Source organism: Jaculus jaculus, chromosome 2 (assembly GCF_020740685.1).
Source record: "Jaculus jaculus isolate mJacJac1 chromosome 2, mJacJac1.mat.Y.cur, whole genome shotgun sequence".
Classification (NCBI taxonomy): domain Eukaryota; kingdom Metazoa; phylum Chordata; class Mammalia; order Rodentia; family Dipodidae; genus Jaculus; species Jaculus jaculus.
In genome coordinates, this window is record NC_059103.1 from 11,262,555 (window position 1) to 11,277,272 (window position 14,718).

At 47.0% G+C, this 14,718-nt stretch overlaps 1 protein-coding gene across 10 annotated transcripts in view; it reads left to right on the forward strand.

Annotated features, from left to right (window-relative positions):
- Window positions 1-14,718, forward strand: part of Cux1 (cut like homeobox 1) — a 422,843-nt gene that overhangs the window by 272,326 nt on the left and 135,799 nt on the right. For all 10 annotated transcript variants that reach the window (XM_045142920.1, XM_045142921.1, XM_045142924.1 and 7 more), the window contains 2 exons: window positions 4,505-4,581; window positions 8,391-8,457. In XM_045142920.1, coding sequence (XP_044998855.1) covers window positions 4,505-4,581; window positions 8,391-8,457 — 144 coding nt within the window. The remainder of the gene's footprint in view (window positions 1-4,504; window positions 4,582-8,390; window positions 8,458-14,718) is intronic.

Sequence of the window (14,718 nt, forward strand, 5' to 3'; positions counted from 1 at the left end):
AGATACAAATAGGGACCTAGAGAGTTGGCTTAGCGGTAAAAAACTTGCCTGCAAAGCCTAAGGACCAGAGTTGATTCACCAATATCCACACATAAAGCCACATGCCGCAGTGCATGGATCTGTAGTTCGTTTACAGTGGCTGGAGGCCCTGGTGTGCCCAAATTCTCTCTTTTCCCCTTTCTCTTTCTCTCTCTCTCTCCCCTCTTTATCTCTCTCTACTTGCAGATAAATAACTGAAAATATTTTTTTAAATAAAAGAAGCCAGGCATGGTAGCCCATACCTTTAATCCCAGCACTCAGGAGGCAGAGGTAGGAGGATCACTGAGAATTTGAGGCCACTCTGAGACTACATAGGTCAACCTGGGCTAGAACGAGACCCTACCTAAAAAATAAATAAATATGGGCTGGAGAGATGGCTTGGCAGTTAAGCACTTGCCTGTCAAGACTAAGGACCCCGGTTTGAGGCTCCATTCCCCAGGACCCACGTTAGCCAGATGCACAAGGGGTGCACGTGTCTAGAGTTCCTTTGCAGTGGCTGGAGGCCCTGGCGTGCCCACTCTCTGTCCCTCTCTCTGCCTCTTTCTGTGTCTGTCTGTCGCTCTCAAATAAATAAATAAATAACAAAACATTTAAAATAAATAAATAAATATAAAAGAAGAGAATATGGGGTGGGGGAGGGGCAGGGGACTGGGAAAATGGCTCAGCAGTTCAAGGTGCTTGCTTGCAAAGCCTGCCGCCCTGGGTTCTATTTCCTAGCTACCCATATAAAGCTAGATATAAAAAGTGGAGCAAGCGTCTGGCGTTTGTTCGCAGTGGCAAGAGGCTCTGAAATCCCTGTGCACATGCCCGCCCCAGCACACACACAGAGAGAAAAAGAATATGGGGCTAGGGAAAACAGCTCAGTGGTTCAAGGTGCTTGCTTCCATGACCCGTAACGTAGGTTTGCTCCTCAGCACCCTTGTAAAGCCAGACACAATGTGTATGATCTCAGTGTGCCTAGGACAAGGGAGGTGGAGTCAGGAGGATCCCAAGTAACTTTGCCTCCCCAGCAGCAAAAAGAGAACAGCCAAACGGACCCTTTCTGAATGAAACAAGGTGTCAAGAGAGAGAGCCAACACCCCAAGGTTGTCCTCTCACCTCCACACGCATTGTGTGACGTGAACACACCTCTACACACACCCCCACACATGTGCATACGTACCTCACATTCTATTGTAAATTTGATGTATTTATTTGCAAGCAGAGAGTGAAAGAAAGAAAGAGAGAATATGAGCACCCCAGGGCCTCCTGCCACTACAAATGAACTCCAGATGCACGTGTCACTTTGTGCATCTTGCTTTATTTACATGGGTGCTCAGGAATCAAACTCAGGCCTTCAAGCTCTGCAAGCAAGTGCCCTTAACCTCTGAGCCATCTCTCCAGCACCACCCCCCCCAACACATGCATACATTTTGTTAAAGAATAAGCATAACTGACTACTGGGCGGGGGGAGTATGACTAAAACCAGATCTTTCTTTTCCCAGACAAGCCAGGTCTTTATTACCTCATTCTTTTTTTTTATTATTCTTTTTTTTTATTATCAACTTACATGACTATAAACAATATCCCATGGTAATACCCTCCCCCCCCCAATTTCCCCTTTGAAACTCCATTCTCCATCATATCCCCGCCCCCTCTCAATCAGTCTCTCTTTTATTTTGACGTCATGATCTTTTCCTCCTATTATGAAGGTATTGTGTAGGTAGTGTCAGGCACTGTGAGGTCATGGATATCCAGACCATTTTATGTCTGGAGGAGCACATTGTAAGGAGTCCTACCCTTCCTTTGGCTCTTACATTCTTTCCTCCACCTCTTCTACAGTGGACCCTGAGCCTTGGAAGGTGTGATAGAGATGTTGCAGTGCTGAGCACTCCCGTCACTTCTTTCCAGCAGCATGATGCCTTCTGTATTGCCTCACTCTTTATAGAGAGGGAAAATATAAAATCAAGTTGGAGTTAAGCAGTCTCTGCCTAATGTAAGCAGTTGGGAGGCTGAGACAGAATGATTTCCATGAGTTTGTGGCCAGCCTGAGCTCACAGTGGGTTCCAGGCTAAACTGAGTTCTCCACATAAAAAATAAAATCCGCTTGAACCTAGGATTATGTGTATAGTGAGTAAAAACATAGATGCATTTAAAAAAAATAATAACTTTGGAGTAGAGAAATCTTCATAACTATAAGAAAAAAATTATATCAATAGGACCATCTAAAATTTGAAATAGATTTGTGTGTGTGTGTTTTTGTTTGTTTTTTGAGATAGGATCTCACTCTAGCCCAGGCTGACCTGGAATTCACTGTGTAGTCTCAGGGTGGCCTTGAACTCACAGGGATCCTCCTACCTCTGCCTCACCAGTGCTGAGATTAAAGGTGTGCACCACCATGCCAGGCTGAAATAGATTTTTAAAAACAACAAGAAACAAAGTTTTTAAACATCAACAGGGAAGAACTATTTGTGCTACACAAAGCTCTTACAAATTCATCAGAAAAAAATCAGTTCCGCCAGCTAGGCATAGTGTAATGCCTGTTCTCAGGAAGAAGAGGCAGGAGGATCAGGTGCTTATGGCCAGCCTTGTCTACATAAGAGTTAGAAATCAACCTGAGCTCCAGGAGACCGTATCTCACAAGAGGGAAGAAGAAAGGGAAGGAAGAAGAAGGGGGAAAGGGGAAAAAAAGAAAGGAAGGAAGGAAAGAAGGAAGGCTAAAAAGGCTACTAAAAGTAGGAGAAGGGGCTAAGGAGATGGCTCGGGGGTAAAGGCACTTGCTATGTTGTGGCACATTATATATTAGTATAGTTTTTTGCTATAGTCAGTTACATACTATTTACACTGTGTATATTACAAGTTATTTTAGTTTAAACTACTATATTTCCTATTGTTTCATTGCATGTTATATATTAGTTTAGTTTACACTATAGTATGTTACATATTAGCAACACTATAGTATAATAAGTTAGTTTAGTTTACACTGGTATATTACATATTAGTTTCCATTGTATGTTACGTATTAGTTTATATACATTGTAGTACATTATTTATCACATTGTATTTCTGCATATGCAGAAACAGTTTAGAAAGATACAAGGAAACTTTACTGAGGAGTTGAAAAGACATACTTTCCATCCTTTTGTAAAATTTGATTTTAAAATAATAAAATAGGGCTGGAGAGATGGCTTAGTGGTTAAGGCACTTGCCTGCAAAGCCAAAGGACACAGGTTTGATTCCCCAGAACCCTTGTAAGCCAGATGCACAAGATGACGCACATATGCGTCTGGAGTTCATTTGCAGTGGCTGGAGGCTCTGGCGCTTCCATTCTCTCCCCTCCCCCACATCTCAAGCAAATATTTTAAAAATCTCTTTAAAAATAAACAAATAAATAAAAACTGTGAGGAGGGGCTGAGAAGATGGCTCAGACTCGAAAAAGCTCTTGCTGCCCAAGTATAAGGTCCTAAGTTCAGGTCCCCGGCACTCGCATAAATGTCAGGTGTGGTGGGGTGCGCCTGTAATCCCAGCTCGAGGGAGGCAAAGACAGGCGGATCCTCGGGGCAAGCTAGCTCGCTGGACTACCCGCCCCGCTGAGCACTGGGTTCGGGAAGAGACTCAGGCTCAATGAATAGGGTGGAGAGTGATGAGGGGACACCTGATGTAAACCTGTGGGCTCCACACGCACGTGGCGCCTCCGCCCACACGTGCCACACACATAGACAAAAAAGAAACTGTGAGTATACATTAATTTAATAATTAATACATGAAGATTTTAGCAATGTTTTCTGTAGGGGATGGAAACTTGGGTGACGTCTTTAGTTTTTCAGCTGTGTCATTTCTCCTATTCTGGATCTCAGGTTTATTATGTTGAGCATATGCTAACTTATTCTTAGAGATTTCTTTTTTCAGTAGAGTAAGAAGAAGGGCTGCTCTTCATCAGCCAAGGACTTCATTTGGAGATGGTGGGAAATAGCAAAGCTTAGGTGCATTTTCAGGCTCTCTGACTCAGCCCCTCTAGGTACTGAGGTCGCATTTGCGCTCCTTTGTGGCGGAGAGGACAGCTGTCATGTCTCTTTAGAGCATCCTTCCTTCTAACAGATCCCTCCTTTGTGTCGTTCCTCTCCCACAAACGTCAGAAAACAATGAGTGCATGATGACGGTTTGGGCTTTTTTTTTTTCTTTTTCTTTTTTTAATATCTTGTCACTCGAGACCACGTTCCACACAAGAGAACCTTTCACGCCAGTTTCCACACAAGCCGGGTCCTGCAGGGCGCACACTCCGACAATCTCTACCATGAATGGCAAAGTCGGGGTGCAGCGGGAGGCTGCTCCTTGAATCGCGGGCAAACCCGAGGGGCGGGCCATTGCCTGCTGCCAGCTGTGCCTCCCGGAGAAGAGAGCTTGACCACCCAGGCCCAAGACGCCACAATGCATCTCGGTCGGTAAAACAAGATGACCAATTTAGCTTCGTTCTCTCCCTTTTCAGAAAGCTGCAAGAGACACAGATGTCCACCGCCTCAAAGCTCGAGGAAGCCGAGCATAAGCTCCGGACTCTGCAAACAGGTTTGGCGCTCTCCACCCTCCTTGAAGCCATCTGGGGAAGACCCAAGTGGGCGAGCGTGGTCAGTCCCCTGGCCTGTTCCTGTCCCCTCTGCCACAGGGCCCCAGATCCCTGTGGAGCCCACTCTCCAAGAAGCCTGTGCCCCAGGCTGCTCAGACTAACAGGCTTAGTCACCACACCGAGTTGTTAATGTGGAGGTGGGAGGCTCTCACGGCTGCTTCCCTTCCTCCCTCCCTCCACCCGCCCCACAGCCAACCTTCTTCCTGCCCTTTTTCCAACAAACATGTCTAAATCACCAAACTGTCAAGGTTTGACATCTCATTTGGAACAATAATAGGGGAGTAAAAAATAAAATAAAATAAAACAAAAAAAAACTCCACTTATTTCTACCTTGAATGAAGTTAAGGAGAACAGTAATAGCAGAACCTTTAAATTTTAAAAGATACCAAAAAAGGTTATGTGAAAGTTTGCTGTTTTTTTTTAAAAACTTTTTCTTTATTTCCTTTTCTGCAAAGGAAGTGTACAGTATCTTTCATTAAAATGCAGGGGAGGGATGAAAAGATATTATAATCCAAGTTAAAATACATCTATGTGGATAAAAAAAGTTCATAAAATCTTAACAAGCAAATGAATAATGATACCCCCAAAAAATATGAAGATCAGCCTGGAGATGAAGATTCCATGGGTAACTCTTGTCTGTTATCCAGCAGTGAAGAGTGTTGCTCATTGGTAGAGCTCCTGCCTAGAATCCCCCAGTGAGGGGCTGGGGGTGTGGCTCAGTGGTAGAGCTCCTGCCTAGAATCCCCTCAGTAAGAGGCTGGGGGCGTGGACTTTTTTTTTTTTAATAATTTTATTTATTTATTTGAGAGTGACAGACACAGAGAGGAAGACAGAGGGAGAGAGAGAATGGGTGCGCCAGGGCTTCCAGCCTCTGCAAACGAACTCCAGACGCATGCGCCCCCTTGTGCATCTGACTAACGTGGGACCTGGGGAATTGAGCCTCGAACCGGGGTCCTTAGGCTTCACAGGCAAGCGCTTAACCGCTAAGCCATCTCTCCAGCCCGGGCATGGATTATTAATAGACCACCTTGCCTAGCTTCAACCCTTGAGGGGCTGGAGGCATGACTCAGTAGTAGCATGGTTCCCTGGGATGTGCCAGGCCCTGGGTTCCATCTCTAATACTGAGCATCCTGCTTCTGGCCATATGTATAACATACACACATATAAATACCACCTACAAGTCCACAAAAATAGAGAAAAAATGTGGTAGAACAGTGAGTGAAGGAACAGGCATTTCACAGATGTGTAAGTGGGTAATTGTATAAGAGAAACACACTTTTTAACAATCAGGTGTGTGCAAATTAAATCAATGAACCATGGTTCTCGGACAGTGAGAAGGGAAAAATATTTTTTTCTTCTTTTTTACAATATATTTTATTTATTTATTTATTTGAGAGAGAGAATGGGCATGCCAGGGCCTCCAGCCTCTGCAAACAAACGCCAGACACATTTGGCCCTGTGTGCATTGGTTTACGTGGGTCCTGGAGAGTCAAAGCGGGATCTTTTGGCTTTGTAGACAAACGTCTTAATGGCTAAACCATCTCTCCAGCCCAAACATATTTTTTTACTGATAACCCACAGTGTGTATAAGTGTTACAGGAAGGTTGTCAGAGGCGCTGTGGGTGTGGACAGGACCGCCCACTCAGGAGGCCAGCTGGCTGGTGTTCATGGACAGGTTGAGTGCTCAGCTCTTTACCCAGCAATTTTGCTTATAGTAGAGCTAACTTTGCTGGTACGGCCTGTATTCTGACATGAGGACACTTCCATGTCATACTGCTAAGGGAAAAGATGAGTCTTGGAAAATATTCCTATCATCCTGTTTGTGGGAGGGAAATATATATATAAAATTTATTACTTAACAATGGAAATGCAGTCTGAGATAGGTGGTACAACATCGGAATGTACCTACATACACCTAGATGGGGTAAACCAATCACTCTGTAACTTCTTTGGGTTTGTTTTTTTGGTGGGGGGCAGAGTCTCACCATGTAACCCAGGCTGGCCTTAAACTCTATGCAGCCCAGGCTGACCTAGAACTCAACAATCCTCCTGTTTCAACTTGTGAAGTGCTGGAATTACAGGCACATGCCAGTCCTGGCTTTTCAGGGCAGCCAATAAATGCAGTCTGTAGCCCATGGACGAGGCTCTGCTACTGCCACGGGATATACACTTCCATGATAAACTGCTTTTTTAAAAAAAACAAATCTTTTTGTTTTATTTTATTTATTTATTTATTTGAGAGGGAGGTTGAGAGAGAATGGCCAGGGCCTCCAACCACTGCACACAAACTCCAGATGCATGCGCCCCCTTGTGCGTCTGGCTTACGTGGGTCCTGGGGAACCGAACCAGGATCCTTTGGCTTTGCAGGCAAACGCCTTAACTGCTAAGCCATCTCTCTAGCCCAGATAAACTGCTTTTCAATAAGCAGAGGTCCATGGAAGCAAGTGTGATACAGAGGCTGAGCAGATGGCTTCATGGGTAAAAGCGCTTCCCGCACAGGGCACACAAGACTGGCTGAGTTCAATTCCGCGTCACCCGTGTAAATAGCTGGGCGTGGCCGCCCTCATCTGTAACCCCAGCTCTGTGGGAAGCAGAGGCTGGGGAATCAATCTCTGGGGCTCACGAGAACGGCAAGCTCCAGGGTCCCCAGAGACTCCCATCCCACGGAAAAATGGGCAGATGAGCGATGAAGGACAGACAGCTGATGTTCTAGCTCTGATGGAGCAGTTCATCTGTGCATGCCTGTGTGTACATCTCACATGCCACACACTCAGGCAAAAATGCACGACATGGAAAAGACATGTCCCAGTGCACAGTCGTGTATTGTCTCAGCCAAGCGTCACATGATGCAGGTACCTGCGTGTGCTACCCTGTCACATGACCGCAGGCACAGTGGGTTTGGTAACGCCAGTCAAGCGCAGCACTCATACTGTAAGATGGCTGCAGTGTCACTGGGCAGTAGAAGTCACCCTATCCTCCACTGTGATCATTGTGACCGCCATTATACATCATTGGCTGAAACATTAGGCAGTGTGTAACTGTATAGGCGGTTACACATAGAAAAATTTTATAAGAGGCTAGAAAGTTAGACATGTGTGCAGGAAGCTGTAGATAATGATGTCTTTGCTCAGGAGGTGCTTGGAGAGAGATGAGGTAGATTAAGAGAGAATTTTCTTCCTCCAGTGTTTGTGCTTCTGACAACTTGACCTGTTCAGATGTGGGAAAATACTCCTCATGTACATGTCTGTACGTTACTGATTTATTTGGAAGAGAGAGAAAGAGGCAGATAGAGAGAGAGAGAGAGTAAGGATGGGCATGCCAGGGCCTCCAACCACTGCAAGTGAACTCTAGATGCATGCGTTCTGCATCTGTCCTAGTACTGGGGAATCCAACCTGAGTCCTTAGGTTTCGCGGGTGAGCACCTTAGCTGCTGAGCCGTCTCCCCAGTCCCTGTTTCCGTTTTTGATTTCAACAGCTGGTATCCCAACTGGCTATGCTGGTGGATGAGAATGGGGCCTCATTGGGCATAGTGTTCCAGGCTTTAATCTCAGCACTGGGAAGGTAGAGGTAAGAGGATCAGGAGTTCAAGGTTATCCTTGGCTACATGGAAAATTTTGAGGCCAGCCTATAAGATACATTCTCAAAAGAGAAAAAGAAGGAGAAGGAGGAGGAGAAGTGAGCAAAAAGGAGAGCAGGGGAAGAGAGAGAGAAACAGTGTCTTATATCATGATTTTCTGTCCTTGCCTTTTAGCCCTGGAAAAAACTCGAACAGAATTATTTGACCTGAAAACCAAATATGATGAAGAAACTACTGCAAAGTAAGTGTGTGTGTGGTGTTACCCTCCACCTGTGTGCATTGTGTCAGGTGGTCCTTGTTATGGCTGACTCACAAAAGAGGGTCCTGAAAGGTTCTAGAAGGTGCTGGTGCTCCCAAGGTGTGCAACCATTCTTCTCACTATAGCCTCTGTCCTGGGGGGGGTGTATGTGTGTGTGCACGCACATATGTGCAGAGGCCAAAAATATTTCTCATACATAAGTTTCTTTGAGATGGAGTCTCCACAGAACCCAGAGCTGTTGTTTATTGTTGTTTTTGAAATGTTTTATTTATTTATTCAACAGAGAAAGAGGGAGGGGGAGGGAGAGAATGGGCACACCAGGGCCTCCAGCCACTGCAAACGAACTCCAGACACGTGCGCCCCCTTGTGCATCTGGCTAACGTGGGTCCTGGGGAATCGAACCTGGGTCCTTTGGCTTTGTAGGCAAACGCCTTAACCACTAAGCCATCCTTCCCGCCCCAGAGCTGTTGTTTTTGCTCAGACTGGCTGACCACTAGTTCCAGTGTCTCCTCCCTGCATGACTAGGGCTGTAGACAGGCATGGCTATGCGCAGTCATTTATGTGGGTTCTGGGGAATCAAACTCAGGGACCTCAGACCCTCCTGCTTGTGAGGCAAATACTCTTCCCTCTGAGCCATCACTCCAGCCCCGTCATTGGTTGCTGACAAGTCTGTTTGTACTTTCAGTTTTTCTAAGAAAGTTTGGGGAAAAATCAGTGGTTTTGTGGTTTTTTGTTTTGTTTTGTTTTTTTTTTTAGTTTTTGTTGTTTTCGCATGTGTATGGTCACATGTGTGTGCTCAGGTATGCATGCACATGTGCGTACAGCCCAAAGGTCACCATCAGGTGTCTCTCTACTTTATTCATTGAGGGGGGGGGGGTCTCTCAGTTGAACCCAGAACTCACAGATTCAACTAACCTAGCTAGCCAACTTGCTCCGGGAATCCTGTGTGCTGGAATTACAGGCAGGCTGCCGTGCCCACCTAGCATTGACATGGGTGCTGCAAATCCCTCCTCCAGTCCTCAAACCTGCGTGGCAAGCACTCTCTCCACTGAGCCATCTCCCCAGCCCAAGAATCAGCCTCTAAGAGCTGTGGCATGTGGGCCATTTCTCGATGGGAGTGTCGTCGGGGGAATCAATGTCACCTTTTACCTTGGCAAGAGTCTCTTAGGAAGATACACCACAGTCCCACACGTGTGTCTTGGTTCTTGTCACTGAGCCTTACAATGCTGGCGGGTTGTCCCTGTGTGGGGACACACATGGAAGCCAGGTCACTGAGGCTTACGTCCCCTTGGCCTCTGTCCAGAGCAAATCAGAAACTCTTCGTACCAATCCCCTCCATGCAGAGCAGCAGAGAGGAGGAAGTAAGATTGTCATAAACGTAAGACACCACCACACTGCGGACTGTTAGTACAGGCTCCTCTGCCCAAGTCTAGGCAAACCAGGCTACAGTCTCACCTACTTTTTCCGGATGTGAGGGCAATCTGGCTGCGACATCTGTCACCCCATTGATAGCCAGGGTTGATTTCGGCTGATGCAACTGGCTGGGCAGGTGTCCCCTTCCTCCCTCACCATTCCCTGTGTGTCCCTCCCAAAACCAAACGCTCTTGTCAAAGATGACAACCTTAGGCTGGCGTGGTGGTGCATGCCTTTCATCCCAGCACTTGGGAGGCAGAGGTAGGAGGATCGCCATGAGTTCAAGACCACCCTGAGACTACAGAGTGAATTTCGGGTCAGCCTGAGCTAGAGTGAGACTACCTCGAAAAAGCCAAAAAAAAAAAAAAAAAAAAGGTGGGGGCATGGGAACTCTTGATACACATGAAGGTAACTGAGTTCCATGCTGGAGGTTGGTGTGGTGGGGACTCTGCGGCTTCCCAAAGGGCAGAAAGGCGGCACCCATGGCCTCCCATTGGCTGATGGCAGCTGTTTGCAGACAGCACTATCCCCAGGATGGAAGGCATTAACCACAGAGCCACAGAATTGCACATAGAATGTTTAGCCATCACCTTGCCATAGGCTTAACTCGTACTGGGTACATCTGAGTTTAAAACTCCTGTACCAAATGGAAAGACTCTGGCTCAAAATAAGCAAATATGTAAGTATATATGTTAGATATGTCGCCATAAAATGATACTTCATTGAGGTTATAGATGAGTCAATTCATCTCATTTAGTCATTTCGTATCTTATATGCATTGCAAAATACCACACTACACCACAATTTGGCATGCTAGGGCCTCAGACACTTGTGCCACCTAGTGGGCATGTGCCTCACCTCTGTGCATCTGGCTTATGTGGGATCTGGAGAGTTGAACCTGGGTCCTTAGGCTTCGCAGGCAAGCACCTTACCCACTAAGCCACATTTCTATTTGTTTGCAAGCAAAGAGAAAGATAGAGGGAGTACGGGTGTGCCAGGGCCTCTTGCCACTGCAAATGAACTCCAGAAGCACCCACTACTTTGTGTATCTGGGCTTTACAGGGGTACCAGGTAATGAACCCTACTGGCAGCTGTGCAAGCAAGAAGCACCTTTAACTGCTGAGCCATCTCACTGTAGTAAAATTTTTTTTTAAGGTGGGGCTGGAGAGATAGATGGCTTAGTGGTCAAGGCGCTTGTCTGTGAAGCCTGAGGACCCAGGTTTGATTCCCCAGTTCCCATGTAAGCCAAATGCACAAGGTGACACATGCATTTGGAGTTCATTTGCAGTAGCTAGAGGCCCTGGTGCACCCATTCTCTCTCTTTCTCTCCCTCCCTCTCCCTCTCTCTCTGGCTCTCTCACTCTCTCTCAAATATTTAAGTAAATAACAACATGTGGGGCTCAGCAGGAAAGAGCGCTTGGTGTGTAAGCACGATGGCCTGAGATTGATGTCTAGCAGCCTCTCAAGCAAATAAGGCAAAAGAGTGATAGGAAGGACAGCCCACATCTCCTCTGGCCTCTGGATGCACACACAAGGGGCATATGCAGCTCCACACACATGCAGTCACCACAACACACACACACACACACCTCGTGTGTCACCTGTCTCGAGCTCCTCTAAGTCAGTGGTTTTCAAACTGTCCCTTTCATCATCAGGAAATAAATTAAAATTAAAAAAAAATAAAGTGTCCAAGCACATGGCTTATGGTAATTAAGTGTTGTTTCAGACCCTTCAAAATGATCTGTGCAGGGCTGCAGGTGGCCTATCCAGTAAGTGCTTTTGTCTTCAGCAACTATGTAAGAGCCAGGGGTGGTGGTACACGCCTGTAGTCCCAGCCCCTCTCTCCCCCCACAAGCATGCACGGGTGGATCCCTGGGACAATCCTGCTAGCTCAACAAGCTGTAATCAGTGAACTCTGGATTCACTGACAGACCCTGTCACAGTAAAGAAGGGGGAGAGGAAGCCGGGCGTGGAGGCTCACACCTTTAATCCCAGCACTCGGGAGGCAGAGGTAGGAGGATCACCAAGAGTTCGAGGCCACCCTGAGACTACATAGTGAATTCCAGATCAGCCTGGGCTAGAGTGGGACCCTACCTCAAAAAATATATAAATAAATAAATAGGAAGGGGGAGAGGTGTAAAAACACCTAACATCAACCTCTGGCTTCCACACATGCAAAAAAATAAAATAAAAATCTGTATAAATACAGAAATTGGAAACAGTAATTCTTCAGACACATGCATGCATGCATGTACTACATGACACACACTGATCTTGCTCTGAAAGCTGCTGCTCTGAGAGTTATGAAACCTCGCCTTTGAGCTTGGCATGGAGGCACATCCCTGTAAGCCGGCACTTGGAGGTAGAGGCAGGAGGAGCAGGAGGTCAAGGCTGCCTTGGGTACATAGCCAGCCTGGGCTACATAAGAGCCAGTCTCCAAACAACAGTAACAAGCCACATGGCAAGCTTGTGCTTATCCAGCATGCTTGTCCTCTGACTGGTGCTTTGGGCAACGAGCAACAGAGTTCGTGGGTGAGAGACCATGTTTCTGAGTAGGGAATGGAGCCCCTAAGAAAGAGACAGGGGACAGAAGTAAAGAGGAAGAAACAGTCTGCCTCCTGTCTGCACCCTCTTCTGACTTTGATCCCCGGCGTTCACATAAAAAGCTTGATGTGAGAGCCAGGGTGGTGGTGCACACCTTCCATCCCAGCATTCGGGAGGCAGAGGTAGGAGGATCTCCGTGAGTTCGAGGCCACCCTGAGACTCCATAGTAAATTCCAGGTCAGCCTGAGCTACAGTGAAACTCTACCTCAAATAAATAAATAAATAAAGCCGTATATGCCTGGGACCCCAGAACTGAGGGGTAGAGGAACAGAGGTACAAGGACCAGCCAATCCAACTGGAAAATGGAGAACTCCAGGTTCAGTGAGAGACTCCATCTTGGAGAAATGAGGCAGAAGCTAGAGGACACTGGATGTCCTCCTCTGGCCTCTGCAGCATGTGCACAGGGCATGCGCGTCTATACACCCAGAGTAGAGGGGGGCTGCTTTTCCACTCGTCTCTCCTCTTATTTCTCGAAAAGGTTTATCACTTGCCTATGTGCTTGCAGTAAAACCTACATATTTTTAAAAAATGCAAGAAAACAAACAAAACAACCCTACATATGTTTAATAAACCAGGCATATTTTGGGCTGGAGGGATAGCTTAGTGGTTAAGGCACTTGCCTGCAAAGCCAAAGGACCCAGGCTCGATTCCCCAGGACCCACATTAGCCAGATGCACAGGGGGGTGCACCTGTCTGGAGTTTGTTTGCAGTGGCTGAAGGCCCTGGCATGCCCATTCTCTCTCTCTCTCTCTCTCTCTCTCTCTCTCTCTCTCTCTCTCTCTCTCTATCAAATAAATAGTTTTTAAAAATGGGTATATTTTAATTCTTCCAGCTGAATCTGAGCTCCTCAAGGGCCAATCTTTTCTCAAATAGTCTTCAGACATATCTAAACAAGTTCCAAGGGATTCTTCCACATGTGTTGACAGAGAATGGAGGAAAGGAGTCAGGAGGGCAAAGAGGAAAGTGGGCTTTGGGGAATAAAAACGTGGCTTGGAGTGATTCACTCAGTCATACTACGTGACCTCTGTGCCTCACTTTCCCCAGCTGGACAGTGGGCTCCAGAGTTGCTTCACTGTGCTGCGGAGCATCCTGAGGTGTGTATGTAACAGCCCCCCCCCCAAGAGTTGGGGGTTCTCGCTGCAGGGCTTCCTGTGTGGTTCTAGAACCAACAGGGCTTGGAGAAGGTTAGCTCGAAATGTTGTCACCTCATTGAAGGATACGTGTTACTCGCCTGTCAGGGGGAATAATGTCCACTTCCCCTGATTGAGAGAAGCTGCAGGTGGATGGCCCCGAGGCCACTCCGAGAGGCCCCGTCCCTTCCCTCCTGCCTGTGCGGCCATCGTCGCCTCACGTCAGCTGGGACGGCCTGGCTGCTGGGACGGGCTAGCCACAGTAAAGTTTTCCATGTGTAGGCTTGAAGCAAAATGTAATTAGCCTTTATGCGCAGAACAAGGCCCCATTGATGAATACAGCTGGTCTTTGTTTGGTCCTGTCATTGAAAGTGGGAGGTAAAAGTGCTCTTCATGTTTTTTAATGCAAGATTCCATAGACAAATGGCGAGCACAGTTTAATATTTGTTGGAACACAGGGGTGCTTGCCAAAACAGTTGTTGTGTAAGCGGATTGCAGGCTCTCAGATTATAACCATCCCTGGGTTAAATAAATGAATTATTTCTGCTGGCTTTTTTTTTTTCTTAGTGAAAAATGTACCTCCTCCTCAGATGGTCACCCTGGCCCCGCATCCTCCCCACTCCCTCGGCAAATGCAGATGTGACCCTCTAAAGACCCAACCTTGTAGAGTCTTTGCATCTTTCCCTGGGACACCCTGGCTGGTGAGCAACGGCCACCAACCCGAGAGGGGCCTGGGTAGCTCACACAGCCCACGTCCCCTGGCCTGTGGGGCACAGCTGTTCATTTGCCCTTGGGTCTAGGACATGGTTGCACATGCCTGGAGGAGTGTGTCACCCCCAAGTGACTAGGATTCTGGACACACATGCAGGAATTCCCATTTTGCTGCAACCCACAGCCACCTCTCTGCTCTGTCCCTTGGGCTGGGGTGGACCAGGGAGTGCCAGTGTAACACAAGGACAGTCCTGACCGTTCCCCAAACCCACAGGCTCAGGACTGGAGCCTCAGTGAGAGAAAGAGAAGATTGAATTATACCAAAACTCCTCCATGCTTTTCTCAGGATGATTGTGTATAGATGGATGTGTTTATTTATTTGAGA